The 24,788-nt window shown below is 59.4% G+C and overlaps 2 protein-coding genes and 2 non-coding genes across 10 annotated transcripts; all 4 read right to left on the reverse strand.

Moving 5' to 3' along the window:
• Positions 1-531: 531 nt before the first annotated feature.
• Positions 532-613, reverse strand: TRNAS-CGA (transfer RNA serine (anticodon CGA)). The gene has a single exon. It is a non-coding gene; the product is annotated as a tRNA-Ser (tRNA).
• A 423-nt stretch (positions 614-1,036) lies between these two features.
• TRNAT-AGU (transfer RNA threonine (anticodon AGU)) lies at positions 1,037-1,110 on the reverse strand. The gene has a single exon. It is a non-coding gene; the product is annotated as a tRNA-Thr (tRNA).
• Positions 1,111-1,531: 421 nt separating this feature from the next.
• Positions 1,532-16,368, reverse strand: PER1 (period circadian regulator 1). Of its 7 annotated transcripts, XM_068530195.1 has the most exons (24): positions 16,305-16,368; positions 15,943-16,082; positions 10,538-10,954; positions 10,322-10,420; positions 10,080-10,234; positions 9,858-9,979; positions 9,565-9,766; positions 9,360-9,411; positions 9,076-9,218; positions 8,615-8,693; positions 8,431-8,537; positions 8,098-8,251; positions 7,915-8,023; positions 7,695-7,826; positions 7,360-7,465; positions 7,089-7,260; positions 6,861-6,991; positions 6,538-6,717; positions 5,656-5,901; positions 4,235-4,800; positions 3,627-3,801; positions 3,250-3,439; positions 2,760-2,910; positions 1,532-2,349 (listed from the first exon to the last, which is right to left on the reverse strand). In XM_068530195.1, the coding sequence occupies exons 3-24, from the start codon at positions 10,810-10,812 to the stop codon at positions 2,080-2,082; spliced, it is 3,816 nt and encodes a 1,271-aa protein (XP_068386296.1). In that variant the 5' UTR covers positions 10,813-10,954; positions 15,943-16,082; positions 16,305-16,368; the 3' UTR covers positions 1,532-2,079. The 7 variants fall into 7 exon arrangements, with proteins under 7 accessions (XP_068386296.1, XP_068386297.1, XP_068386298.1 ...); XM_068530196.1 differs by lacking the exon at positions 15,943-16,082 and having other exon boundaries at positions 16,305-16,331; XM_068530197.1 differs by lacking the exons at positions 15,943-16,082; positions 16,305-16,368 and adding an exon at positions 12,506-12,574 and having other exon boundaries at positions 7,089-7,215.
• Positions 16,369-18,194: 1,826 nt separating this feature from the next.
• VAMP2 (vesicle associated membrane protein 2) lies at positions 18,195-21,990 on the reverse strand. The gene is made up of 5 exons (XM_068531069.1): positions 21,857-21,990; positions 21,256-21,376; positions 20,617-20,775; positions 20,469-20,520; positions 18,195-19,859 (listed from the first exon to the last, which is right to left on the reverse strand). Coding segments are annotated over exons 1-5 (351 nt in total). The 5' UTR covers positions 21,859-21,990; the 3' UTR covers positions 18,195-19,842.
• Between the last annotated feature and the right edge of the window lie 2,798 nt (positions 21,991-24,788).

The raw sequence follows: 24,788 nt of genomic DNA on the forward strand, positions 1-24,788 counted from the left end.
TGTATATTCTTGCCTCCTTTGTTGTAGATTAATTGACCATAGGTGAGTGGGTTTATTTCTGGGCTTTTATCCTGTTCCATTGATCTATATGTCTGTTTTTGTGCCAGTACCGTAGTGTTTTGATTACCGAATGCCTTTTTAACACTGTGAAACAGGAAGTAAAGCTGAAGGAGGATGAAGGGATTCGTGGTTTGATGTGAAAAGGAATGAAAGAGTCGTGTAGGAGAGTTGGAGGGGAAATGGATGGGGAAATGTGATATGATTGCTAATAGCACTGAGAAAACACCTGAGTTTGGAGTTATGAATTCAAATTGGCAGTTAAAACGGCTTGTTGCTTGATATAACCTTTGGAGGAGGAGTAGAGGCAGGAATCTGAGGCCCGCAAGAGGGCGCTCGTGGACAGGTCCTGGGTGGCTGAGTCCCTGAGTCTTGGAATAAAAGTGGGATCTGCTCCAAAGGAAGACAGCACTGGAAAAACAAGTTGTTTTCTTCACCGGAGGTGGCAGTAGTATCCGTTCCCAAAACTACTGACGCTGTGAGCAGGATTCGAACCTGCGCGGGGAGACCCCATTGGATTTCGAGTCCAACGCCTTAACCACTCGGCCATCACAGCCGCGTGCGGCCTTGGGTCTGCGCAACTATAGCTGCCTATCAACACGCCCGCCTCTCGCGAGCACCGTCTTATTGTCTTGATGTGTCAGTGCGCGTGCGCCTGAGGCAACGGCCCTACGGAAGCGGCGAATTTCCAGTTCTCTCTACCTGCCCCGAGCCACAGTACAAAATGGGACCAACCAAACCTGAGTCCACGTTCCCACCCCGCTGAAGGCAGACAAAGGGATGCCGCTACACCCTGGTTCATGACAGCTGGCGTGAGCCTCCAAATTCGCACTAAAAGTGCACAGGGAGGGAGACTCAAATAGCAACGGGAGGGATGGCAAGAAGAATAATCCTTCGATATGTACAACAGAGAGGCCCCCTCTCAAAGTCTGGAGATGTGTCCCCTTCGCAGCAATAATATACTACAGTCAACTGTCCCAGGCACCGCTGGGATTCGAACCCAGGATCTCCTGTTTACTAGACAGGCGCTTTAACCAGCTAAGCCACGGCGCCGATGGGTGGGTCGTTGAGTCTAGATATTGATCAGCTGTTCCTGAGGGTCACTAATCGAGACACGACCGAAATAATGGTTGCCACGGGTCTTCAGTGACTCATCCTTTACAAGGTTCCCCCTTTCTTTCCCAAGTTCTGAGCCTGAGGGTTAATACTCTGCATCACCTCCCTCTCTCCCACACCGTTGGGGACCAACTTGACTATGAATGGGTGCGTGGCTCCCCGTCCCTTAGCCACCTAGACTGACCTGCTTTCTCAGCGAGAAAGGGTGTGGGGAGAAGAGGGATGCAGGTCCTCACGGGAGGGAATGGCTCACTCTCACTACAACCTTCCGGAAAGCGGGGCGCCACACCTCCCCACAAAGAGCTCCCCTAACCCAACCCGCAAAGTTCATTCCACAAAGTCCTGGTATTTTTTTTCTTTTTATATTAAAAAATAACAGACACAATATCAAAAACACAAATGTCATCGGTGGAGGGTACAGCTGAGAACACCTGGGTCCCACCTGAGGGGCAGCACCAGGGACTCCACGGTCCACCAACCTCCCCCACCCCGGAGCAGCTAGGGGTCTGGACCACTGGGTCCTGCTTGGGCCTCAGAGGGCTGGCTCCCCCAATAAATAAACGCAGCCCCAACCCTCAGGGACAGGGACTCCGGCTCGGCTGGGGCTTGGAGAACCACTTCAGCAGCTTGTCAGCAACCCTGTCCAGGGGAAGGAACGACTCCTCAGCAGGGAGGGGAGGTGCGGCTTCTCTGGGCTGGGCTGAAGAGCGCCACCCTCTGTTCTCTAAGAGGCCAGGGGCAGCCCCTGGATCCTGCTGCTGGTGGGGGGTAGGTCCCACCCCCGCTACAGCGGGAGAAGCCGGGACAGTTTTCTATTGGTTGGTCCAGCCACATCGGAGTTCTTCGAGTTGGGACATGGGAGAAGGAAGCTTCTCATGCATTCCCGGAGGTGGCCCCAAATGTAGTCTAGCTGGTGCCATTTTCTGCAGCAGGTAAGGCTAGACTGGATGAGCTCCCACCTTGTTCCTCCTCCTCCATGGCCAGGTCCTGAGAGCTTGAGACCGTGGCCCCAGCTTGGGCCTGGGCCTCATCACCACCCTCACCCTCACCACCACCGCCACCCCCCTCGCCTCCACCCTCCTCCATGGGCTCCAGCCCCAGTCCATCCATTTCCGAGAAGAGTGGGTCATCAGGGTGGCCAGGCTCTTGGGTGCTGCTACCGCAGTCCACACAGGCCTTGGAGAAAGAAAGGATATGAGTGAGTCAGGCAGAGTTCTCACTGCTGACCTGCCACCCCAGCTCCCCTTGTTCCCCAACTTGAGAGTACTTCCCAAAATGTACGCCCAAGAAACATTAATCCACACGGATGCGCATGGGGTCAACAAGATTGGAAAATGCATTGTACCCTGTATCCAGACCCCACTATGGGACAATCACAATATACATTAGCATAAGATTGCCCAAGAAAAGGTCTACAAAAACACATGGGGTTTAACACTAAATAACCCAGCAGCAAACTTAGTGGAATTAACATCCTTCAGAATTAATGATCCAAGGAACAATGAGGGGATCAACCCTTAGCCTCTACCCTTTCAACTTGAGCTCAATTCTTTCTTCTCCCTCCTGGCCCAGACTTCTCTTCTCACCATCACATCAAGGGCCCGAGGCAGTTGACCCTTCCGGACCCAGGAGTGCACAGCACCCAGTTCCCTCCGCTGGTCCTCCGAGAACCGAGGCTGCTGCTTCTGCATGGCCCGGAGCCGCTCCCGGTCCTGCTTCAGCACAGAGGCCATGTCCCTGCTCCGGGAAGGGGTTCAGGAGGCAGAGAATGGGAGCTGGGGCCAGGGCCCACAAGGCTGACATTTTTCCTTTACCTCAACTCCCCAGCTCCCCACTCACTGCCTCATGCTCCTCCCCTGAACCGGTGCTCCGGGAACTCAGGCCTTCCAAGACCAGGAAAGCTGCCCTCAGCCTGACTAATGATGGGGCTCCAAGGGGCGGGGGGCAGAACAGGAAAGCCCCAGGGCAGAGCCAGGCCCAGAAAGAAAACCCCAAGTTAGCTGCAGAGTGAGGGTGGGCCGCCAGCCTCCCCACTCCTCTGAAAAAGAGGCAGAGGAGGTCCCTGAAAGTCCTCACCTGGAGGGCACCTGATAGGTCATCATGACATGCTGGTCAGCATTGGCCATGAGCAGCCAGATGGGATCCTGGAGCACGTACTTAATGACCTGGTCCCCGGGCTCAGCCCTGGCATGGGCAGCCCCAGCCTCAGCCTCGGAAGAATCGATGCTGCCGAAGTACTTGCTCGTGTGGCTGCTCTGACAGCTGCCTGTAGAGTGAGGGGCGGGCAGCCAACAGAGTCAGGCCGACCGGCGCTCCACCAGGCCTCGCTCGAGCCCACTGGCCTTAGGAAGCAGGGCAGGGGCCCAGGCTGCTCGGCCAAAGTGGGGCCTGGCCTCCCAACCCCCCAGACCCTGTCCTACCCCGGGAGGGGTTGTGGGAGGCGGGGCACTCACGCGTGACGCTGGCTGAGGTGCTGCTCCCCTCATGGGAGCCTGAACCAGACCCAGAGCCCAAGGAGCCCGAGGCAGCGGAGCCGGTGCCAGAGCGCGAGTCCTCCTGCAGCAGCAACTCCAGCAGGTCGCTGGAGCCCGAGAGCGCATCCTGGTTGGAGGACTCAGTTATCTCCACCTGGGGGAGGGGAGGGGGACGGGGAGGGATTAAGGGATCAGCACCTAGGCTTCCCTTCAACTGCTGCCTCTGGCTGGGGGCACACCCAACCCAAGCGGCCTCTTCCCACTCCATGACAGTGGGCCCAGGCTGAGTGACAAGAGAGCTGGCGAAGAGTAGAGCCGTGACGCTGGACCCTTTCCAAGCGGCAGATGCACTCTCAGAAGTTATTGGGATGTCCTCACCACCTGTCAGACACAGGCCTGTCCCCACTTCATAGATGAGGCAGCTGATTTCTGCCTCATTCAGAAACGCAGCTGGGGCCGCCCACCCCACGACACCACCCTCGGGGGACGCCAGGTGGGCAGGGGGCAGGAGGAAGCCTAACGGGAGGAACAGGGGGAGAGGGCCGCGTGGGGGCCGTAAGAGGATGCGGGCGGGCCTCAGTGCTCACCAGTCTGGCCGCTGGGTCGGCAGTCTCCTCACTGGGAGGGGGGCGCCCAGCACTACTCCCCTCGACACGGGGGGGCTCCTCAAGCTGCAGCAGATTTAGCTGGAGCGGGGAGCTGCATCTCGAGTTGAAGAGCGGAGAGTCGGGGCGGCGGGGAGGGCTGGGGGGCGGCAGGGGCAGGGACGGAGAAGGGGAGTGGGAGGCGGGGGTCTGGGGTACCCCACAGGGGTAGGTGGGTGGGGCAGGGAACAGATAGTTAGGGAGCACCAAGGCCACCACTGGGGTCACCAGCGGGGCAGGGAAAGCTGCAGGAGACACAGAGGTGGGTGCAGGCGGGAGAGGCTGGGGGCCTCCTCTCGGGGAGAACGCGGGGAGGGGGCAAGGCTGGACCACAGCCGGGAAGGGCGGCGTGGCTGGTGGTGGGGGCCAGGGGGCAGAGGATGGCACAGGCGACGGGTGGGAGACGTGGCAGGGGGCTTCGGCCTGCGGGGTCGGGTGCTGGCGGGAGCGCTTGGCTTTGGATCGGCAGTGGTGGCGGCGGCCGGGGGCCGCGGGGCGGTGGCGGCAGCCTGAGGGGAGAGACTAGGGTGAGCAAGGCCCTCGACCTGGGGGTTAGCACCCCTGCCACCCCGGCTGCCCTGCCACTCGGACCAGGGAGAGGGTAGGCGAAGGACCCAGAAAGTCTGGCTCCCTGGCCCACACGTTAACAGAGGGGATGCTGGGGAGGTGGGGGGGACCTTCAGGGAAGAGTCACAGGGACGCGGGATTCACTGACAAAGCGGCCGGGGAAAGAGAGGTTACACGAGGCGGGGTGCTGGGGGTGTGCAGAAGACCCAGGCCTGCTGGCGGACAGGAGGCAGGCGAGGTCGTGGACGAGCGGGCAGGTGGCTCCGGTCCAGCCACCAAACTCCAGCAGCCACTGCCAGCCTGGGCGACCCTCCTGCCAGTGGGGCCGTGCTCCGCGTGGCTCACGATGGAGCCAAGGTGGGCGGGAAAGCCCAGTCCCGAGCCCTGTGCCCGCCTGCAGGGGGCCTCCATCTGCCCTTGAAGCCCTGCCCCCACCCGAAGTCGTCCCAGTTCTCCCTGCCGGTCCACACAGATCTCCCAGTCAGGGGCAACTGAGTCCTGAGTGGGCTCGCTTCCTGCCCCTGCCCCCAGACGGGGCCTGGAGTGGCTTACCTGGAGCAGAGCGCCTCTGCCTGCCCGTCTCAGTGCTGCCCTCCTCTGGCGGCAGCCTGGACCCCCGCCCGCTGGGGAGGAGCTAGCGAGGGCCCGTCCCTAGGCAGGGCCCTGGTGGCGGAGGTGGCAGCAGCCTGGGTCCCTGGAGCACAAGGACCTCCCTCAAGAAGCCCTCCCCCGACAGTCTGGTCCTAGACCGGGCCGCAGGCAGGCTCAGGGACGTCCCAGGTGGCTACCCGGCTCACCGGGGGCCGAGGGGCCCGTGGAGGAGCCGTCAAGTCCACGCAGCCTGCCGAGGTCGCGGAAACGGCTGAGGAAGGCCTGCTCCTCCTTCTGGGTGTGCAGGGACAGCACAGCCTTGGTCAGGCCCACTGGCCGGTAGGCACCTGCGGCTGGGTCAGGGGCCACCGTGGGGCTGGGGACTGGGCTGGGAGCTGGGCTGGGAGCTGGGCCGGGAGGCAGGCCAGGCAGGTCCTCCATCATGATGATGTCTGAGGAAGATGAGACAGGGGAAAGGTCAGAATCACCTTAAGCGTTAGCACACCCACACCACACGGCACCCTCCATGTCCAGCAGCTTAGCCAAAACCCTGGCCTCTGCCCTGCGGCCAAGCCTGGGCCTCCCCTGCATCTCTTGGCCGCCTCCCCACTGAGAACTGGCTCTGGGCCTTCTTCCCCGTGTAAAGCCGTCCCAGGGTAAGAAAAGATACTCAGTCCCCGCCAGTGGCACTACCCTAGGATGACACCCCCGTGACTTTCCTTGGAAGGGAAGCCCACACCTCGCACTTCCCTCCCTCGTTTTCCAGGTCAATGCCCGAAGACCCTTCAGGGCTTTTCAACAGTCCCTGCCTCAGACCCTCTGTGGGCAGCACCTCAGGTTGAACTACACCCCAGACTTTGTGTGTGAACTGACAGTGAGAACACAGGAAGCAGGATGAGGGACAGACAAGGCGGCAGAGGCTGGCGGGCGGGGGGAGAGCAAGAAGCGGCAGCCCCGAGCTAAGACGGGGGCTCCTTTTCTCCATCAGGAACCAGAGGGCGGGAGAAGGCAGGTGGGGGGTGGGGGTGGGATGCTGGCTGGGGGACCAGATGGAGCCTGGGCACCGCCCCCCTCAGCCACGCCCGTACCCGATTCCGGGGGCTTCTTGTCTCCCACATGGACGATGGTGGAGCTGAAGCTACACTGACTGGTGACGGACACCACGCTCTCCGCCTTATTGGCCAGGGCGAGCGGGCTCAGGGCGCCTCCTCCCACCACCGGCTCCTTCAGAGGGGCGGCCCCCTCCCCAGACAGCACTGCCGATGGATCTGTACGGAGAGATGGTGCCAGTTACCGCCCCGCTGGGAGGCTGGGGGGGGACGGGACAGAGTGAGGTGGGGCCCCAAAGACAGAAATGCAGACGCAGGAACAGAGGACGGGGTGGTGGGGGCAGGGCGGCCTGGCTCTTCACCTTTCTCGGCCCCCACAGAGACCACGCCCGCCCGCTGCCTGTCCTCGTCGGAGGCCGAAGAGGTGGTGCAGGAGGAGGAGGAGGTGCATTTGCGCTTGGTCGTGCTGGGGAGGTTGCAGCTCTCCAGGTATCTGAGGAAGCACCAGAGGATGTGAGGGCAGTGCCTGGGTGGGGCGGGGCGGGGCGGGGCCGGGGCCCAAGCGGGAGAAGGGGCCAGGATGGCCTTACCGGAGGATGCTGTCCAGGCAGTTGATCTGCTGGTAGGAGCAACTGGAGGCTTCTTTCCGCTCAGCCTCCTCAGGAGCCAAGGCTAGTGGGGCCTGGATTGGAGCAGGTGCCACCTCCAACTCTGGGTCTGCGGATTGGCAGGGAAGGGTCTTGGCCTTGAATGTGCCTGTAGCTGGGCCGAGGAGAGAAAAGCTCCTCTGGGTTGGGCTGAAGGTCATGGGACCCGCCCCGCCCCAGGCCTCACTCCTCACCCACACCCTCACCAACTCACCAGGGACGCGGGGCCGGGGCAGAGGCCGGGCCCGGGACTCAATAAAAAGCTGCTGCCCCTGATGCTTCACCAGGTGCACATCCTTACAGATCTGCTGGAAGGTCACCTGTGGGGCAGGGCAGTGGGCAGCATTGGGGGGGCGTGGCCAGCATGGGGAGCCCAGGGCTTAGCACAAGAAGAAGGCCCCAGTGGGGAGGCGCGGAGATCACGATGAGAGATGAGAGCAGGACGAGAAAGAAAAGGAGGTGGACAAGGCTCCTCTGGGCTTGGCAGTGCTGACTCTGAGAACAAGGGGACGGGGGACTAAAGGGGTGAAGTGGCAGAGAGGCACTCACCGGCGCAGGAGGCCCAGGTCCCTCGGCGTCACCCCCGTTGCTGGCATTGGAGGAGCCAGGGCTGAGGAGAGGGCCTGGGGAAGTCACCGGGCCGACTCCACAGAACCCCGTGGGGCTGGGGCTGTGCACAGGCTGAGGCAGGGAGAGCGACAGGTCAGATGTCCACGGCCCTGCTCCACACGCCTTCCTCATTCCCAAGCCCCCTCCCCTCAACTCTCACCTGTAACAGCAGCCGGTGGATCTGCTCAGAGAGCTCCTGGATATCAGGGTCCAGGGAGAGAGCGGGGCTGGGGACTGGGGGAGTGAACACGTCTTCATTCAGGGGCGCCCTGGGGGGTGGGAAGGATGAGCTGAGCCCTGCCCCCTCCACACTGGCCCGCCCTCCAGGGCACCACCCACTTACGTGCGTACTTTGTGGCGGCCCAACACAAAGGCCACCTTGCGGCTCCAGGGGTGCACGAAGCCAGCCCAGCTGGTGTCCATGGTGACGTACTCCCCGTTCCGGGCACAGAAGCGGATAGGGGAGTGGTCAAAGGGCTGGCCAGCCAGCTGCAGGACTGAAGAGAGTGGGAAATGAGGTGCAGGTCAGTGGGAGGGAGAGCTAAGTAAGGTGGTGGAGCCCTCCCCCCCACCCCAAAATCCAAGAGACCAAGGCACTGAAAGACACAACCACAAGGGCAGCTGTTAGGAAGCCCGTGAGACAGCCAGAAGGGCGCACAGAATGAAAGGAACTCACTCTTCTTGTGGATGGCCAGCATGAGGGGTCGGTCCTCGGGATGCAGGAAAAGGAGCACTGGGGCCCCCAGGAGGTCCTGGGGGAGGTAGCCCAGCAACGGGGCGGCCCTGAAATGACAGGAGGCATCAGAATGGCCAAAGCCTCGGCCCTGGACACCTCCTTTTCCTCCAAGTCCTGACCTCACCTTTCATCCACATCCTGGAAGAGGCAGCTGGGCGTGTGCCTCGTAGTGAAGATCCTCTTGTCGGGGGGAATCCGGGGAGCTGAGGCACAGAAAGCGTGGCCATTGGATTTCATCCAGAATGGTCCAGCTCCTCAGCCCTCCATGCTGCCTCAGGCCCAGGCTGGCTGGCAGACAATTCTCTCCACAGCTCTGCCCTGGGCCCTCTAGCCTACAAAGATGGTCTGGACAATCTTTGTGCCCCACGCCAATAATGAAACTGAAAACCAAGGTAGTCTCCTTTGCCTTCTCCTAGCTTAGGACTCTCATCCACCTCTACCTCTAAAGGGGCGTTCAAACCCTCATTCTAACAATACCTTCTGTGTTCCAAAACTGTCTTCCACACTCCTGTCCTGCCTCACCCCCAGCCTAGAGAAGGCCCCCTTCCTCCTACCCCAACCAGGCCAGGCCCCTGGCCCACCCACCTTCATAACCAGAGTGGATGCGCTCTGCGATCAGCAGGCAGCACGGCTGTGCAGGGGCCCCATCAGAGACCCGGATCTTGGTCACATATGGGGTTAGGCGGAAGGGCTGGTACCTAGGCCCTGGATCTCGGTCAGGACCCCCTCTAGCCAGGAAAAGAAAGAGGCATTAGGGACTGTCAGTGAAGAGCCACCCACCCCCCCACCTCAAGGTCAAGGGCCACACAGCAAAGAAAGACAGGGGGTGTGGAAGGTGCAAGGGGTCTGCTCCCACGTCCCCTGCCTACCTGATACGGCAGAAGACAGACTTCTCCTGGGTGAAGTCCTTGAGGCCTGAACCTGAGACAGACCAGGAGAGCAGTGAGCACAGCTCCCCATCCCCTCCCTGGGTTGAGAAGAACCCAGCAAGGAAAACCCTGGGGCCCCTGGCCCCTCATGGCAGGTGTTTCCTGGGACTGCTCATCCCTCCCCCCAGGCACTTGGGGACCTCACCTGCCGAGGCCCCTGTGCCCCAGGTGGGCAGGCGAGATGGGGCAGTGGAACCATAGAAGACGCCCACATCCTGGGGAGCCAGGAGCTCTGAGAAGCGGGCACCGCGGAACACATCCTGCTTGCAGCGCAGCAGGATACCTGCCTGCTCAGAAATGTAGACGATGCGGCCTGTCAAGAAGGAGACAGCCACGGAGAAGGTATCCTAGGCGAGAAAGCAAAGACAAGAGCAGGTTCAGGAGCTGTGGGAGTAGGGCTGGGGGTGCGTCGGGATACAGAGGCTGGGCCGCACTGACCTGGTTGCGAAGCGTGTACTCAGATGAGATGTGCTCCAGTTCCTCCAGGGTGTAGGTGGACATGTCCATGGCACAAGGCTCGCCCTCCTCCAGGCTCCACTGCTGGTAGTATTCCTGGTTGGCTGCAGGGTGCGGGCAGCGGCACACTTAGTGAGGTGACTGCCCCCATGGTAGTAGCCCAGGACCTGACCATTGCCCGCCCAGGAAGCACCACTCACTCACCTTGCACCTGCTTGACACAGGCCAGTGCGTACTGCAGCGTGGCCAGGGTCCCAGAGCGGCCCTTGCCCCTGCGCTCTGGTGGCAGCCGAAGCTTGAGCTCCCGCAGCGCTGTCATGAGTTCTTTCTGGGTCCTTGCCCGGGCAGACTGTTCACTGCTGCAGGGCCCACAGGGAGGAAGCGGGTACAGGCATTAGCCCCCAGCGTGGCCCCCAACCCTCTCCCCCAGCCCTCACCTCACGAACCTGCAGCCACTGGTAGACGGGTTGTCCTGCTCTGAGCTGGCACTCAGTAGGCTGTAGGCAATGGAACTGCTGGGTGGGGATGGGCTCTGAGAGTTTGTGCTAGGGGAGAAGCAACAGACCCAAGATGAGAAGAAAGTGGCCAGCAGCACGGGCCTGTCTCCCAGCTCAGTCTGCTCAAAAGACCACTCCTAGCACCTGCAACCCATCCAAACACACCTCTTGCTGCTTTCAGTGGTGTCCAGCAGGGCCGAGTCCTTGCCATTGCCGGAGGAGGAGCTATGTGAGCTCCGCTGAGATGCACCCCTGGACTCCGGTCCATTGGACTCATTGCCGCTGGAGCCATTGCTGTTGGCATCCGTGTCGTCAGCCAGGCTGGGGCCAGGACAAGGTCGATGCTGCGGAGGCCCAGGGGATGGAGCCCCTCCAGGACAAAAGGATTCCCCCGGCCTGGGGTCCCCTCCCCCATCAGCCCCTTCGAGGGGGCCGCTCATGTCTGGGCCATGGGGAGGGCAGGAGAACAGGGAAGGCGGAGAGGCCACCAGAGAGGCACGAGGGGGCCGGGAGGCCTGGCCAGGGGAGTGAGGTGGGAGACTCAAGCCTCAGAGAGCTGAGAAGTTTGATCACAGCCAGCGCCTGAAAAGAGAGACCAAGAAGGAGAAAAACCTGGGCTGTAAATTCACAACACCTGCCGGTTTCATTCAGACCCTCCCTTTCAGGCCCCCACGCTCCTGAGACCCAGGCTTCCAATATGGAGCCTAAGCAATTTCTGTTTCCTGTCCGCGTACGGGGCGGGGGGGGGGGGGGGGGTCGCGGGGCTGCAGGTGGGAAGGGGCCTCTCTTGGTCCTTCCCCCACATCCCCTGCCAGCGTGGCCTGGGGAGGTAGCGCCTAAGCGGTCGTCTAGAAAGAACTTCAGCTGTGAGCCACAGCCTGGATACTTCCCATCCCCAAATTGCCAGCAGGGCCCCACTCCGCCTGGAACTCCAAGGCCTCGGAGCAGGGGGCGAGCCTGCCGCCTTCTATATTTAGGCCTCCGGGCTAATTTTATCCGGGGGCGGTGCCACCTCCGCCGCACATGCGCGCGGACGTGCGCGGCCCCACCACGCGCTTCCGCCGCCACTGCGGTCGCCAGGGAAACCGACGTCAGCGGCCGAGCTCAGCGGTTGCTGGAGGGCCCGCAAGAGGGCGGGGGGGGGCGACCCCTCCCCCATTTCTCGGCGGAAGCGGGGAAACGACACACTCCCGCACTTGCAAGCGCGACCAGGGGTCGCCCACCTCTAATAGGTCCCCAGTCCCCGGAGGGCCGAGTGGCCGTAGGAAGAGGGGCAGCCATCGGGGTTTCAGAGGCTGGCCTTGCTCCCCAGGGCAAAACACAACCACCACCGCCCTCCGCGCAAAAGCCCCTAGACTGGCGCTCGCCAGGATCCCAATCATTCTGGTCAAGACAACACAGCCTTTCCTCCTCTGGCCCCTGCACCTTCTCCCGACCCCCAGGACCGAGGCCTCCCATTGTCAGGAACCCAGGAATCCTCTCTCTTCGGTCCCCTACTTTTCTATACACTCGCCACCACCGCCACCCCCCCCCACACACACACCCATCCGAAGCAGACACACTCTGCTCTGACCAAGGGACGGACAAAGACCAGCAGACGGCTGTTCCCTTACTCTCCCTCCAACCACACCCCCAACCTCAGAGCATTTTCTGAGCTTCAGGAGGAAAGGGAAGGCTGTGGCCAACAGCAGGAACTAGCACCGGGAACGAGATGTTCCAGTTTGAACCGGGCTGACATCACAGCCGGCGCGAGGCCAGGGACTGGAGGAGGGAGCGCGGGAAGCGCGGAAAGCCCGAAGGGGTCCTGGTGCTGGGGCAAAACCGGGGCCCCCCGAGTGGCAAAGGCAGCAGGGGGCATGCCTGATGAGGGTCAGGTGTGGGGCCGGGGCAGCTGGGAGCTGGGGGCAAAGCTGGAGGTAAGGTAGGCAGGTCAGGAGTGCGGACGCCCAGTGCAGGATTGTGAGGAATACCTAGGTCCCCGGGGACAGGGAGGGGGTGGACAACGGCAAGGAAGGCGGATTATTGGTATGCCATCTGAGCGCCCGGGTCGAAAGCGGCCCATCAGGCTGGAAGTGGCGGCAGTCCGGCTCCGGGCCGAAGACCGGCCCCTGGGGTGGCCGCGGAGATGCTTACCTGGCCACGCGAGTGCCCTCCGGCCGCCTGCCCGCCGCCGTTGCAGCCCGCAGCCGAGTGCAAGCTCCGCGGGGCCAGGAGGCGGGTTGCATAACGCCAGGCGCTGCCCCTCATTGGCCTCCTGCCGGCAGAGCCGCAGGCCCCGCCCCCAATTGGCTGGGGATCTCGTCCCGGCGCCTGATTGGCTACTGGCCCCCACTGAGGTCAGGGCTGTGTCACACACACGGGCGCACGTGGATCTGGGTGCTGGCGCTGGGCTGAAGGGCCCCAGACACCACAGCCCAGCCAATGGGCGCGGGACGCCTTGTACAGTAAATAATGGAAGGGAGGGGAGGTAAGCTGTCCCTCTTCAACGAAAATACCAGGGCCACAGTAGGTATTTAAGAGAGCTCTACTTCCTGAACTCACCAGCCTTGCACAACGGGACACCCTGGCCTTGCCAGGGGTGGGCAGAAAGAATGCAGACCTTAGGAGGTGGGCCAAGCTGGATGAGACAGCTGGTCCCTGGGAGGAGATGGACAGAAAACCCAGCTTGGCCTTTCCTAGGTTCCCCTCCCCAGCCTTGTCAACACAATAAAGCCATTTTACCCAATCCCTTCCTCTGACACTTCAAATCCTGTGAACAGCTAGGAGGAGGGTAATCGAGGGTCCACATCTGAGGAGGGGGTGGAGTGGGGGGAAGGATGCAAACAATAGAAGGGGCAGCCAGAGCCAACAGGAGCTGTGAAGGGAAACAATGGCAGGTGTTTCCATGGCCAATCAGAGAAAAGGTCACTGGGCAACCTACGTGGTGACTAGTGCTTCTCTCCTGAGGATGCAGCCGCCCAGTTACGGCTGCCCCAAAAGTAGGGGCCAGGCAGCCAGGGCTGCAGGGGAACAAAGGGGTGGCTGAGAGAAGAGACCTTAGACAGAGAAAGGTGGGGTGGCAAGGGCTTCAGGTCCCCACCGCAAGGAGAAGAGAAAGCCAAGGACCTCATCATCTGTCTCTTAACTGTATTCCGCAGCCCCCAGGAGAGAAGCTGACACACAGTAGGTGATCATAAACATGGTGACTTTATAACTAGAGCTAGGGGAGGGGGAGGGGCCTCAGTAATAGAGAAGGAGCTGGAAATTACATTTTTTTTTTTAAGAGGCCAGAAGCAGAACACTGAGTCCTAATTTGGGGGAATAAAGTGCCAGCTTGGGCCGCAAAGAGCTGCAGTTACACAGACCCCCTCCATCCAAGACTGATGTGTAGTTCCTCACAGGGCTCCCTGGAAACGTGGGTGGCAAGTGAAGAGGCTGATGCTGACGTAATCAGCGTGGGTGCACACCCCTCACTGTCACGTGGCCTAAGCTTTCCTTAACAATTGTGTTCCCCATGGGGGGGTGGGCAGGGTCAGAGCTCTGTGGAAAAGCTTACAGAATAACCCAGAAAAACCAAAGCAAGAAAACACAGGAAATAAAGGATTCAGGAGCCTGGATTCTCAGTCTTCTCTCCTTGAAAATGTCCCCCCAACTCATATACCGTGGCCCAGTCCCTTGTCTCCTTTTCAGACACCTCTTCTCTGGAAACATCCTTTTTCTTCTTCCTCAGCACTCCTTAGGGCTCAAGATGTGATCTCCCCCGACAGAGGCGATCCTTGCGCTCCACCTCCACCTCCACCTCCATATTTTTCTTTTGCGTAGACAAAAGGGTCCAGCGCTCCAGCAGCTCTCAAGGCCCTAACCCGGATCCTGCCTCACGGTCCCCACAGTAACCAGACCCTGCTGCCGTCAATGGAGGAGAGGGGGCGGGAGGCGGCGGTGACGTCAAACCGGAGGAACGGGGCGGGGCGGGGCAGCCGGGGAATGTGGGGCAGGGAGGCTGGAGAGGCAGCGGTTTGGGAGGCGGCCAGCCCGAGAGGGCGGCGGCCAGCGAACTTGGGAACATCATGTTCTTTTGGCTGGTAGCCCAGGACATGCACCCAGCCTGGGCGCCTCCCCCCAACCCAACGACAGCCGTCCTGTCCCAAAGCCAGGGATTCCTGGAGAGAGGATTAGGAGGAAGGGGTCCCCCCCTCCCCCGCCCCCACGCCTGGCTCTTTTCTCCAGACTCGCATCCGCCCTCCCCTTGGCTTGCTCCTACAGCTCCTGGCATTGGCTTTCCCCCTCTCCCAGACTGTACACATCTGCTGGCCCGATCCCAAAGCCAGGGCGGGGAAGTTGGAGGCCAGGTTCTGCAAGAGACCTTTGTTCCTTCCCTGAGGCCCCCTTCAGAGCCTGAATCTCTTGTTACTATGGTAGCAGAGACAGGGAGGAGGGATAGGGAGGAGAATGGGTCTAGGATGAGGAACTCGAACTGGGAAAGAGCAAATGGCCCAGCCTGGGGCCTGGATCTTGGGAGAGGGATAAAAGGGAGGAATGAAGGTTTGGGGCTGGTGCCTCAAGACAAGAACCAGGAAGAGGGAAATGGGGCGGGGGTCACCAAAATTTTCAAAACAACTTAAGAATGTGAGAATAGTTCCCAACCACAGCATTCACATAAATCTTACACCCTGTCACTGTTCTTTTGTCACCCTATAACAATTCTGTTTTACCTAAAAAAAAAAAAATTAAAAACATGACCCAGGCATTGCGCTGAGCACTTTACATACATTATCTTATTTAATCTTCAGAACAATCCTGTGAGATGGGTATCATTATCCCCATTCCACAAGGACCAACTAAGGCTCAGAAATTACCAAACTTGCCTAAAATGCCTCATAATCAGTTCTCAGGCTCTTAACAAATGGGACCCAGGGTTCAAATCTGAGCTCTGATAATGGCTTGTCATTCTGGTTTCTTACCCTTCAGGAACCTGTGCGGTGTTACCAGCTCTGGGAACCTGGGCCTCTCAAACACTCAGCCAATTCTAAGTTTGGTGCCTAAAACACAGACTCCATCCAACCTCTCCTCTACTCTGGGACATTCAGTTTGCACTCTCCACACACTTCAAATCATCACAGTCCCAGTTTTCACATGCTCACAAAGTCCTTGAGATCACCCTAGCAGCCACCAGCCCCAGTGATTTCCTAGGAACCCCACTTCCTCACTCTTCCACCTTACCGCAGGTCACTTTACCACAGGCCTGGTTGCTTGTACAGACAGATACCAGAGCACCCTGTTGGTGCCTCCTCACCTCCAGGGGCTCAGGAAGACACGTGTACAGCCAATCTGCACAAATCCATCCTCCCTCTCAGGATCCGACAGTTGCTACCCCACGTTTACTCCCAAAGATGGCTCCGAGTCCCAACCCCTCCCCTTTACACATGAGAAAGACATCCAGAGCCCTGATGTGACTAGCTCAGGGTCACACAAATCATCACCCCACCCTTTTTCAGATCACCGTATCCCCTTTGGTGCCCTCTCAACTGCCCTACCAGGCCCTCTCTCCAGCCTCAGAACCCCCGCCTATTTCAAGTGCTTAAGGCACCTACCCAAACAGCAGTCACGCACTGGAACGTCTCCCACCGGCTCTCAGGGGTCCTGTCCCGTACCTCCCTGGGAGCAGGGTTCTCAGCTCCCTCAGTTCGCTGGCTTCTGAGCCCCTCCCCGCGGCAGTCAGGAGTACAGGGACCTTAGGGCATTGAGGGATTTGAAGTCAGGGATTCCCGCTCCCCTCTCTCTAGAGCTGAGTTCGCAGCCCCTATTCCCGCGCAACCATCAGAGCTCCCACCGCGGTGATCACGCATTTGCAAGATCCCCCTCACGGCAATGCATTAACACCCCTCCTTACAGAACCACCGCGGAAAAACCCATACCGACCGCCGCTCCTCACCCTCCACGCCTGAGCACTTACCGCTCAGCGCGCACGCCGTCCAATTTCTTCCCAACTAGCATCAAGGAGACTTGGATTCGCTTCTCCAGGCCCGCCCGCCGACCAGGATGCCACACCCCTCAAGCTTATTGGCCGAAGGGCGCCGACCCATGCCCCGCGCCGCGTGCGGCCACCCAGCCCCCGCACTGCCACCATTGGCGCCGCCCGCCTCCCTCATCTTCTCATTGGTCAGTTTGCCAACCAGCAGTGACAGATACACGTGCGGGAGGGGCCGCCCTAGCACGTTGATTGGAAGCTGACCTAAAGCCACGCCCACATCCACCTCCGAGGTTCTTATTGGCTGTGGCAGAGTCCCCCGACCTGCCTAAATCGGTGACGCAGACGCCAGTCCAGTCCTCCAAATTTTCTCATAGGCTGAGAGGTCCCGGAGCTGTAGAGGACACGTGCGGGCGATCTCACGCGGCAACTTGTTTACCTAGAAGCTGGGGATTTTCCTTGACGACACGCTAACCCAGGACGGCCGAGTCTGCGCAGGCGCAGATGTGAGGGGTGGTGGCTTTGGTGGGGGCGCTTTGTGAGCCGTCAGGCGCGTGACAAGAGCGCCCCCGCGCTGGGACTGCGGACCTGGGTTCCTGAAGCTCCCAGAAGCTGAAAGCTGCTAGCATTACGGTGAAGCGCTCTTCAGGTCTCAGTGCCGCGTGGTAATAACGATGAAGATGATAGCCACCTCCCAGATTATATTTTCTGTGGGCCAGGCCATGCGCTTCTTACAAACCCAGAGGAGGCGGCTGATCTACTTGCCACCGTCTCATAAATGAGACTGAGATCCACAGAGGTTACATAATGTATCCGGATTAACACGCTAGTCTCCAGTGGGGTCAAGATTTGAACCCAGGTCCCTGATACGATAAAGAAGGTGGGTCCTAAGGCCTGCGGGAACCCTAAACCTGTGAAGGACTCAGTAGATGAAGCACAAAAAGGCCCTGAGCACTGTCTTGAAAATAGTAAGCCCTCAACAAGAGATGAACATTATAATGACTGTATACCTAATGGTAAGAATCACCCGGGTCCTTTACAACTGCTAAATCAATCTCCGGGGAAGGGGCCTGAAAATCTATTTTTAAAAGCATTCCCGGTAGTTCTTAGGAGCCTAAAAGTTTGGGAAACACTATTTAGGTTTCCTAAGCTGCTGAATCCTCATGCTGCAGCCCAGAAAAGTGGGCCCTCCAGAACTCACCTAGCACTCGCCACCCACTGTTAAAAGTGCCTGTGGGCAGGGATGCTAGGGTGCCACATCAAGGGCGTTATAGAGCTGGAGGTTAAAGGAGTTCAGTATGGGGTCCAGAGCCACCAGTCGGACAACACAGAGTGCAGGGGCAGCAGGCCATCTACAGCCAGCTCCACACCGCACTCAGCTGGATCTCCCTGAGCTGTTTTTTTCAGTAAGTATTTACTAACGCCTTCTGGATGTTAGCACTGTGCTAGGCACAATGAGGGAGAGATGTTTCACAGTTGTTCCATCTACTTCAGGCCTAGGAGTAAATGACCACGGGAGAGACTGCAGAGCATTTGAGACTTCAATCAAGGAGTAGAAAGGGATCCAATAAACAGCAGGAGCATGCCCGCAGGGAAGGGAGAGTTGCGGGGGGCGGGGGGGGGGGGGGGAAGCTGGGAAGCCCAGACCTCAGGGTTCACAGGACCGAGAGACACTGGGATCATGAACACTTCCCATTATCAACTCCTGGTGCCCCCTCGTGGCCATTTGGGGAATCACACTTTGCCTTTGCCCTGCCCAAGGTCAGGCCCCTTGGCAAAGCTGTCGCTTCCAGATGTATCTTTCTCAACCTTCCTGTTACACCTGCAGATCCAATACGCTTCCCACTGGTTAAGAAAAGATCTTAGAACACCACCTGGTTACTCATTACACATTTATTGTACATTTTCACAATCTGGATGCGCCACAGAATTGGGGGCATGGGGTGAGGGAAGGGGGGCAGGGGATACTGGGATAATATGGGGGGTCTAGAACACAGCACCCTCACCCCCAGCATCTCTCCCTACCCTTTCACACCACAGCTTTGATCTCCCTGCTCCCCCTCCACACAGGAACCTCGACTGTGGGGGGAAGAAAGAGTTTAGGGGGTGCCCTCCAGTGGCAGGTTAAGGGACTGCACCCTCAGACCCCTAAAATTGTGCCATTTAAAAAGACATTAGACCCTTCCTTCATCATTTCACCTAAAGGGGAGACCCGGAGAGGGGCAAGAATCCCCGTCTTGCAGCGCGTCCCATGCACACATTGGCAGTGACCAGTACCCCCAGCCTGAGTTCAAGGGGGCAGTCAGAGGAGCTGGGCAGTGACGGGGCAACACCCCCCCAGTGAGGGAGGAGGGATTTCAGTCCAGCCCCCAACAGGGGTGGGGCCAGAGATTTCAGGAAGGAACTGGGGGGATTCTTTGCCCTGCCCCATCCTCCCCAAGGCAGTGATGACCCCCCCGACACACTGGCAGCCACCTCTCCCAAGAGAGATCAGATTGTGGCCAAGCCCCAACTCTCCTGGTGGGAGGAGGAGGAGGCAGATCAGGCAGATGGGAGGGAGGGAGACCCCATGGGAATGTCAACTGAGCACCCCACATGGAAACTGGGGAGCAGGAATGTGGGGAGAGACTCCAAGTGGCAGAATTATTGGTCCATCATAACACACTGAACTCCAAGACACTTACACACCAGCTGGGGGGAGGGAAAGGAGGGACAAGAGGTTTGGAAAATCGGGGTAGGGGAGGCAAACTGGACTAGGGGGGCTAGGAGGGGGCGATCCTGGGGGCCAGAACAGGCTGGCTCCCCAAAAGCCCAGGCTCCCCACCACCTGCAAGTAACGTCATGCAAATGAAAGTGTGATACAAGGCCCAACAGGGACTAACTCCTCAGTAAAAAAGAAACACAGGTTGAAAGACTGAACAGAAGAGAAAATGGGGGGGGGAAGGAAACCAAAAGGGATGTCAGTAGGCAAATGGATGCTAATTAACATGCTGGAAGCTCCCAGAAGACCTTGGGATTCTTAGGACCATAAGGGACCAGTCTCGAAGCCTCCCAATGATGCAAAGAAGATGCACCTAGGGAGGCCTGGACAGTTGCTTTTTATATTTTTTGCAGGGGGTTGGAAGTATGGGGAAGTCCAGGGCGGGAGGAAGGATCAGCTAAATCCAAGGGAAGGAGAGGAAGAGAGGACTGCATAGCAGATGCAAATGAAGGGGACTTGAGGCTGGTCAGGAAGAAAGGGAAAGGGAAGGAGGGAAAGAGAAAAAGGAGGTGATGGGAACCTCAGGAAGGGGTGTTAAGGACAACCGGAAAAAATCTTCTAGTAATAAAACTACAAACAGACCAAATATATATAATATTATATATGTATAAATAACAGCTGGCTATTTACAAGGGGGCACACACACGACACACACACACGGATCCGGGGAGGTGGGGCTGGAAGATATGGCTGAGAGGTGGAGGAGCAGCTGGGGGTGGGGGGGAGAGGCCCTTCTCTGGGCAGGGCAGGCTCCTCAGGGGTTTAAGAGCTGAAGTAAACTGTGGAGAGGGAAAGAGAAGGAAGAAGAGGGAGAAGGGAGAAAGAGAGAGAAAGCAGTGTGTCAGCCCGGCCCTGCTCCCATCTTCCCCACCTCCCAGCTGGCTGACATCCCTTCCCCTCTTGGCCTCAGGTTCTCCATCTGTAACACAAAGAGGCTGGACAGGTCGGTTCCAAGGTCTCTGCAACTCCACGCTACGGCCTTGGGGCCACAGACCCCTAATCCTCTGGGCCTCTGAGACCACAGCTCTCAGCCAGTGGGGTGGTTGGCTTTCTAGCTGTTTCTCAAGCCCCTGGGTCTTTGCTGCTCTCCCACTCCCCAATTCCAGGGTTCCCAGACTGGGCTCCTAGGCCCAAAGGGTCCTCAAGGGAGCAGTGGGGATCCACCAGCTTTCCTGTTTCCAAAAATCTTAACAGAAATTGCCCAGAATCAGGCAAAGAGCAAGCTAAACAGCTTCAAGGTTTGGGGCTGTAGATGAATCAGAACTTCTATTGGCAGCTATATGTGCTTTCTGCTGAATAGTAAAAATTAGGTTAATGACCTTCAAAACCCAGAAATCACAGGGGAAACCTCTTCAAGAAAGGGCCCTAACCACTCCCACCCTACTCACCGATGATGATAATGAGGATGATGGCGCAAATCACTCCCAAGATGATCATCATCTGGGGGCGAGAGGGGAGGGTCAGTGAGACAGACCATGATACTCCCGTTCGCCCACCACTCCTCCTACTTGCCCTCCCGCCTGCCTCCACCCTTACCTTGAGGTTTTTCCACCAGTATTTGCGCTTGAGCTTGGCTGCACTTGTTTCAAACTGGGAGGCCCCTGCTTGGAGTGCGTCTGCACGGTCGTCCAGCTCCGACAGCTTCTGGTCCCGCTCCAGGACCTTGTCCACATTCACCCTCATGATGTCCACCACCTGGGGGAAGGCCCGCAAGGCAGGGGGAGTGTGCCAAGGCCCATCGCAAAGAGCACTCCTCCACCATGAGCCCACATATGCAACACGCACCCCGATGCTGCTTGGCTAACACGACAAGGACATACACAGAACATGCCTAGCACAGCCGCAGATGCGCCAAGGAGCACGCATCAGGGGCATGCTGGTAGCCAGACATCTCAGATATCACAGCAGCACCCTCTATTTACCGAGCCTCAAACAGCCTGCCAGTCACCAGAGCACACCCGCCCAGGGTGAACACCCCAGGCTAGCAAGGCTGACTGACACCCCACGGCCCTCCCAACTGCATGCTGACAAGGACCGGGCATGGCATATTTTTGTCCCCAAACTCATAAACATGAACTGCCATCACCCCCAACCCAAGACGGGCCCGCACACCGGTTTGCCAACCCTCAGGGTCCTTCCCACTGGCCTCTGACACCGCCCCCCCCCCCAACTCACCTCATCCACCTGGGCCTGTGTCTGCTGCAGTCTCCTGTTACTGGTGAGGTTTGGAGGGGGCGCAGGGGGGCCTCCCTCCCCAGCCGAGGCGGCAGGGGGGGCGGTGGCAGCGGTGGCCGACCTGAAGGGCAGGGACGGATCAAGACCCAAGGCCTGGAGCCCTTGGCCCCGCAGCCAAGGCCCCGCCCATCCGCCTGTCCATCCATCCGTCCCTCCCTTCCTCCTTCCCGGGAAGAAAGCCACCCGATAGGAACCCTGGACTCCGTCCGGCCTCGCGGGCGAGTTGTTGCGTGACCTTGAGTGAGGACCCCTCCCCCCCGGGCCTCAGTTTCCCCGTCTGTCAAATGAGGGTGGACCCGAAACGACAGGCGGCAGCGATGACAGGGGCGGGGCGGGCGCACGCCGGTCCGCTCCCTCCCGCGGCCAGGGCCCGCGCGGCCAGCCGGGGACGCGGGGCCCTCCGGCTGCCTGCGCGCAGTCACTGGCGCCGGCCTGGTCTCGGGATGCGGGGCGCGAGTCGAACCCCGGGCCCTCCCCGGGCCTGGGCCCAAGGGTGGCGGCCGGCGCGGGCCACCTGGTGCGGGCGCGGGCGCCAACTCACATGGCGTGGGCAGCGGGCGGAGGACTTGGCAGCGGCAGTGATGGCGGCGGCGGCGACTCGCGCTAGCTCCGACTGGCGCTGGCTGCCCGGGACAGGAAGATGGCGGCCGCACGTCACTCACATCCGGGCACTGCGGGCGGGGGCGGGGCGCGGCGGGCCTCTAGTCGGCAGCCGGGCCGCGGGGGCGGGGCGCGGAGAGTGGAGATCGCGCCTGGCTGGGCAGCTGGTCTGGCGCCGCGGGGCCCCAGCCACTCCCTCATCGCCCGGGAGCCCGGAGCCTGGCGGCCGCGGCTTCCCCACACTGACAGCTGGCCCACCCGGTCTGACCACAGCCCTCCCCGTCGTCCCCGTGCCCCCGCCGCCTGGCCCTTACGGCACCCTTCAGCCCCAAACACGTCCTCCTCCAACTCCGTGAAACCCATCAACCGGTCCGCACCCCACCCAGCCCCGGGTCTCGGCCTGCCCCCAGGTCCCAACGCCTGTTGACCCGCCTTCAGCATGTGGAATGGGCGGGCGGGGGGAAATCAGAAGGGGCAAGTGCAGGTTCCCGGGCCATGCGGATAGCTGGGACCCCGCTGCTGAGGTGAAGTGGTGGCAGTTGGTCCCCAGCCCCTTGCCCCGCAGGTGGATATCTCAAGGGAGGTCTGGGGCCCCTGACAGCTGAGTAGGGGGGATAGCAACACGATCGTCACAGCTGAGGTTCAGACCGGGGGTCCTTGGCAGGAGAGGCCTGACTGAGGTGGGGCAAGCTTAGGGCGCCGGGAGGAGAGCACGGGGCTGCCCCGTGGGGCTGCTTCAGGTGGTGGCTGCAGACTGGCCTAAACCTAGCTCCGTCCCAGAGTGGGGGCAGCTACGCCGGCAGCAGCAGGAGGGCTCAACCTCTGATCCCAGGCACAGGGCCTGGGCGAAAGGACAGGACTTTTGCTTTTTGTTGTTTTGTTGTTTTGGTTTTCCTTTAGGCAGAAGGACAGTAAGTAGGCAGGGACGGCACCTGCGGTACCCAGGTACTTGGTACTACTTTACGTGCGGATTAACCTCATGGGTGTCATCCTAAGAGCTCCTGTCCTGGCTCTGGACCCAAAATATACTACACATGTAGAGGCTACATGTATATGTGTTAAATGGCTTGATCTGGGACGCGGTAGGAGATAATCCACTACCCCTGCCGTCCCTGACTGGTCTCCATTTAGGTCCTCTAAATTGGCGCAGCAGCTGACACACCCACCCCGCTCCTTCCCAGAAGGACTGGCCCCCTGACGCAGGGGAAGATGGGAACAGGTGAGCTGCCTGTCCGGTGGCATGGGTCAGGACCAGCCTCAAGAGTGAAGAAGGAGACCTAGTGGCCCGGGGGCAGGGGTGCTCACTGTGTCCCTGGAAGGGGGGCAGGGGAGGCTGGTGGCCTTGGACAAACAGGAGCTAGCTTCTTCCCTCCCCCACCCAGGCTTCCCAGGGCCTCCGGGTGTGACAGCCTCCCCCATGCAGCACCCCACCCCCTCCCAGCAGAAGCCTGGGACTGGCTCTGTCACCAGAGGTGTCATTTCCCAGCTGTCCGGGGGAGGTGAGTGAACTGGGAGTGTCTGTTGGGTGTGGGGACCCAGCAGATCTAAGATAAGATGCGCTCAGCTCCCTTCCCCTCCCGGGAGCCGCCACTTCCCTGGTCCTTGGGCGCTGACACAGAACGTCTGGGTGGCTCAGCCTATGTAAAAAGGAAGAAAAGAGCAGCTTCCCTGATGGTCTCAGATGGTGCTGTGGGAGACTAGCTCTTGCTTTTCGGCCCTGAGATTACTTTACTTTCTAGCCAGAGAACAAAGATGCCAAATTCCAGGCTTTTGAGTTCAAAAGCCTCAGGGTCTGGGTCTCAGACAGCTAAGGTTGGAAGGAGGTACAAACAGGCAGCGCTCCCCACCCACACCCTGCCCCGACACCCTACGCTAGCAGGGGAGAAGCTAGTGGAGGACCAGACACGATGATAGACACGGGTTTAAGAGTGATCCTCATTCCCCAACGGCCAAGTCCAGGGGACATGGAAGGGACGGAACCCCGAATACACTGGGGGAGCCAAGGCCATGCGGTGTGGCTTGGAAAGCTGGCACATTGCTATTGCTGTTGGATCCTGGGGGCAGCAGCAGAATAGAAATGAGAGCACATAGATCCATGGAGGCGGGGACCCAGGAGGGTTTATCCCCAAGAGAGGACGCTCACCGAGCAGCCCTCCCCACCCACCCCACCTATGCTGTGATGCTAGGGAACTCCCCACATTTACATCAGTGGTGGAGGCGGGAGAAGAGGTGGGGTGGGGAGACCAGGTGAGTTCACCTGGAAATGACTAAGACAATGTTTTCTGCAAGCAGCTAGAATGGAGACCCAAAATAGAGGTAAACTGAACTAAAGAAAAATAAAGTAATATATTTGCATAACTGAGATCGTAGCTTCTACATTTACCTGCTTCTGGGGGTTGGTAGCCAAATTTCCAGGCTCCGCTCCCAACGCTCATTCGAAAGATGTGCGAGGGGGCCCAAGTTCACTTCTAACAAGCACCTCCAATGATTCTGACGTAGGCGGCACGGCAGGGACCTTTAATAAAGGCTTCATAAAGGTTTTCTTTTATTGCTTTTTCCTCTTCTAACAACTGACTTCAAAGTTGGGGTGGAAGGGAGCTGGGTCATTGCCCCACTGACTCATGAACTTGCGCTCCATCCACATGAGTCAAACTTGACCAAACTAGTAATTAATTTCAGAGACCTTGTGTGTCCCTCAATACAGCGTGTACGGAAAAGGCCTTCTAATTAGGAGGAGAAGCATGCCCCTGGGAGGGCTGCATGGAATGGGGACCAAGGGGCTAGCCTCCCTCACAATCAGCTACTCAAACCCTGTGACCTCGGGCTCTACCCTCCAAACTGGAAGGCTCGGGGCTGCCTGCCAATCCCTGGGC

Source organism: Eschrichtius robustus, chromosome 20 (assembly GCF_028021215.1).
Source record: "Eschrichtius robustus isolate mEscRob2 chromosome 20, mEscRob2.pri, whole genome shotgun sequence".
In the NCBI taxonomy this organism is placed as follows: Eukaryota; Metazoa; Chordata; class Mammalia; order Artiodactyla; family Eschrichtiidae; genus Eschrichtius; species Eschrichtius robustus.

Excerpts from the sequence above, each read along its gene's own strand:
- VAMP2 (XM_068531069.1), bottom strand. Across the intron at positions 20,776-21,255 it reads CACAGGCCCAGGTGGATGAG|GTGGTGGACATCATGAGGGT; the intron begins GTGAGTTGGGGG and ends GCCTTCCCCCAG. Across the intron at positions 20,521-20,616 it reads ACTGGTGGAAAAACCTCAAG|ATGATGATCATCTTGGGAGT; the intron begins GTAAGGGTGGAG and ends TCTCGCCCCCAG.
- PER1 (XM_068530195.1), bottom strand. The coding sequence starts at position 10,812 with ATGAGCGGCCCCCTCGAAGGGGCTGATGGGGGAGGGGACCCCAGGCCG. Across the intron at positions 10,421-10,537 it reads ACCACTGAAAGCAGCAAGAG|CACAAACTCTCAGAGCCCAT; the intron begins GTGTGTTTGGAT and ends CTTCTCCCCTAG. Across the intron at positions 7,466-7,694 it reads GACCTGGGCCTCCTGCGCCG|GTGACCTTCCAGCAGATCTG; the intron begins GTGAGTGCCTCT and ends CCTGCCCCACAG.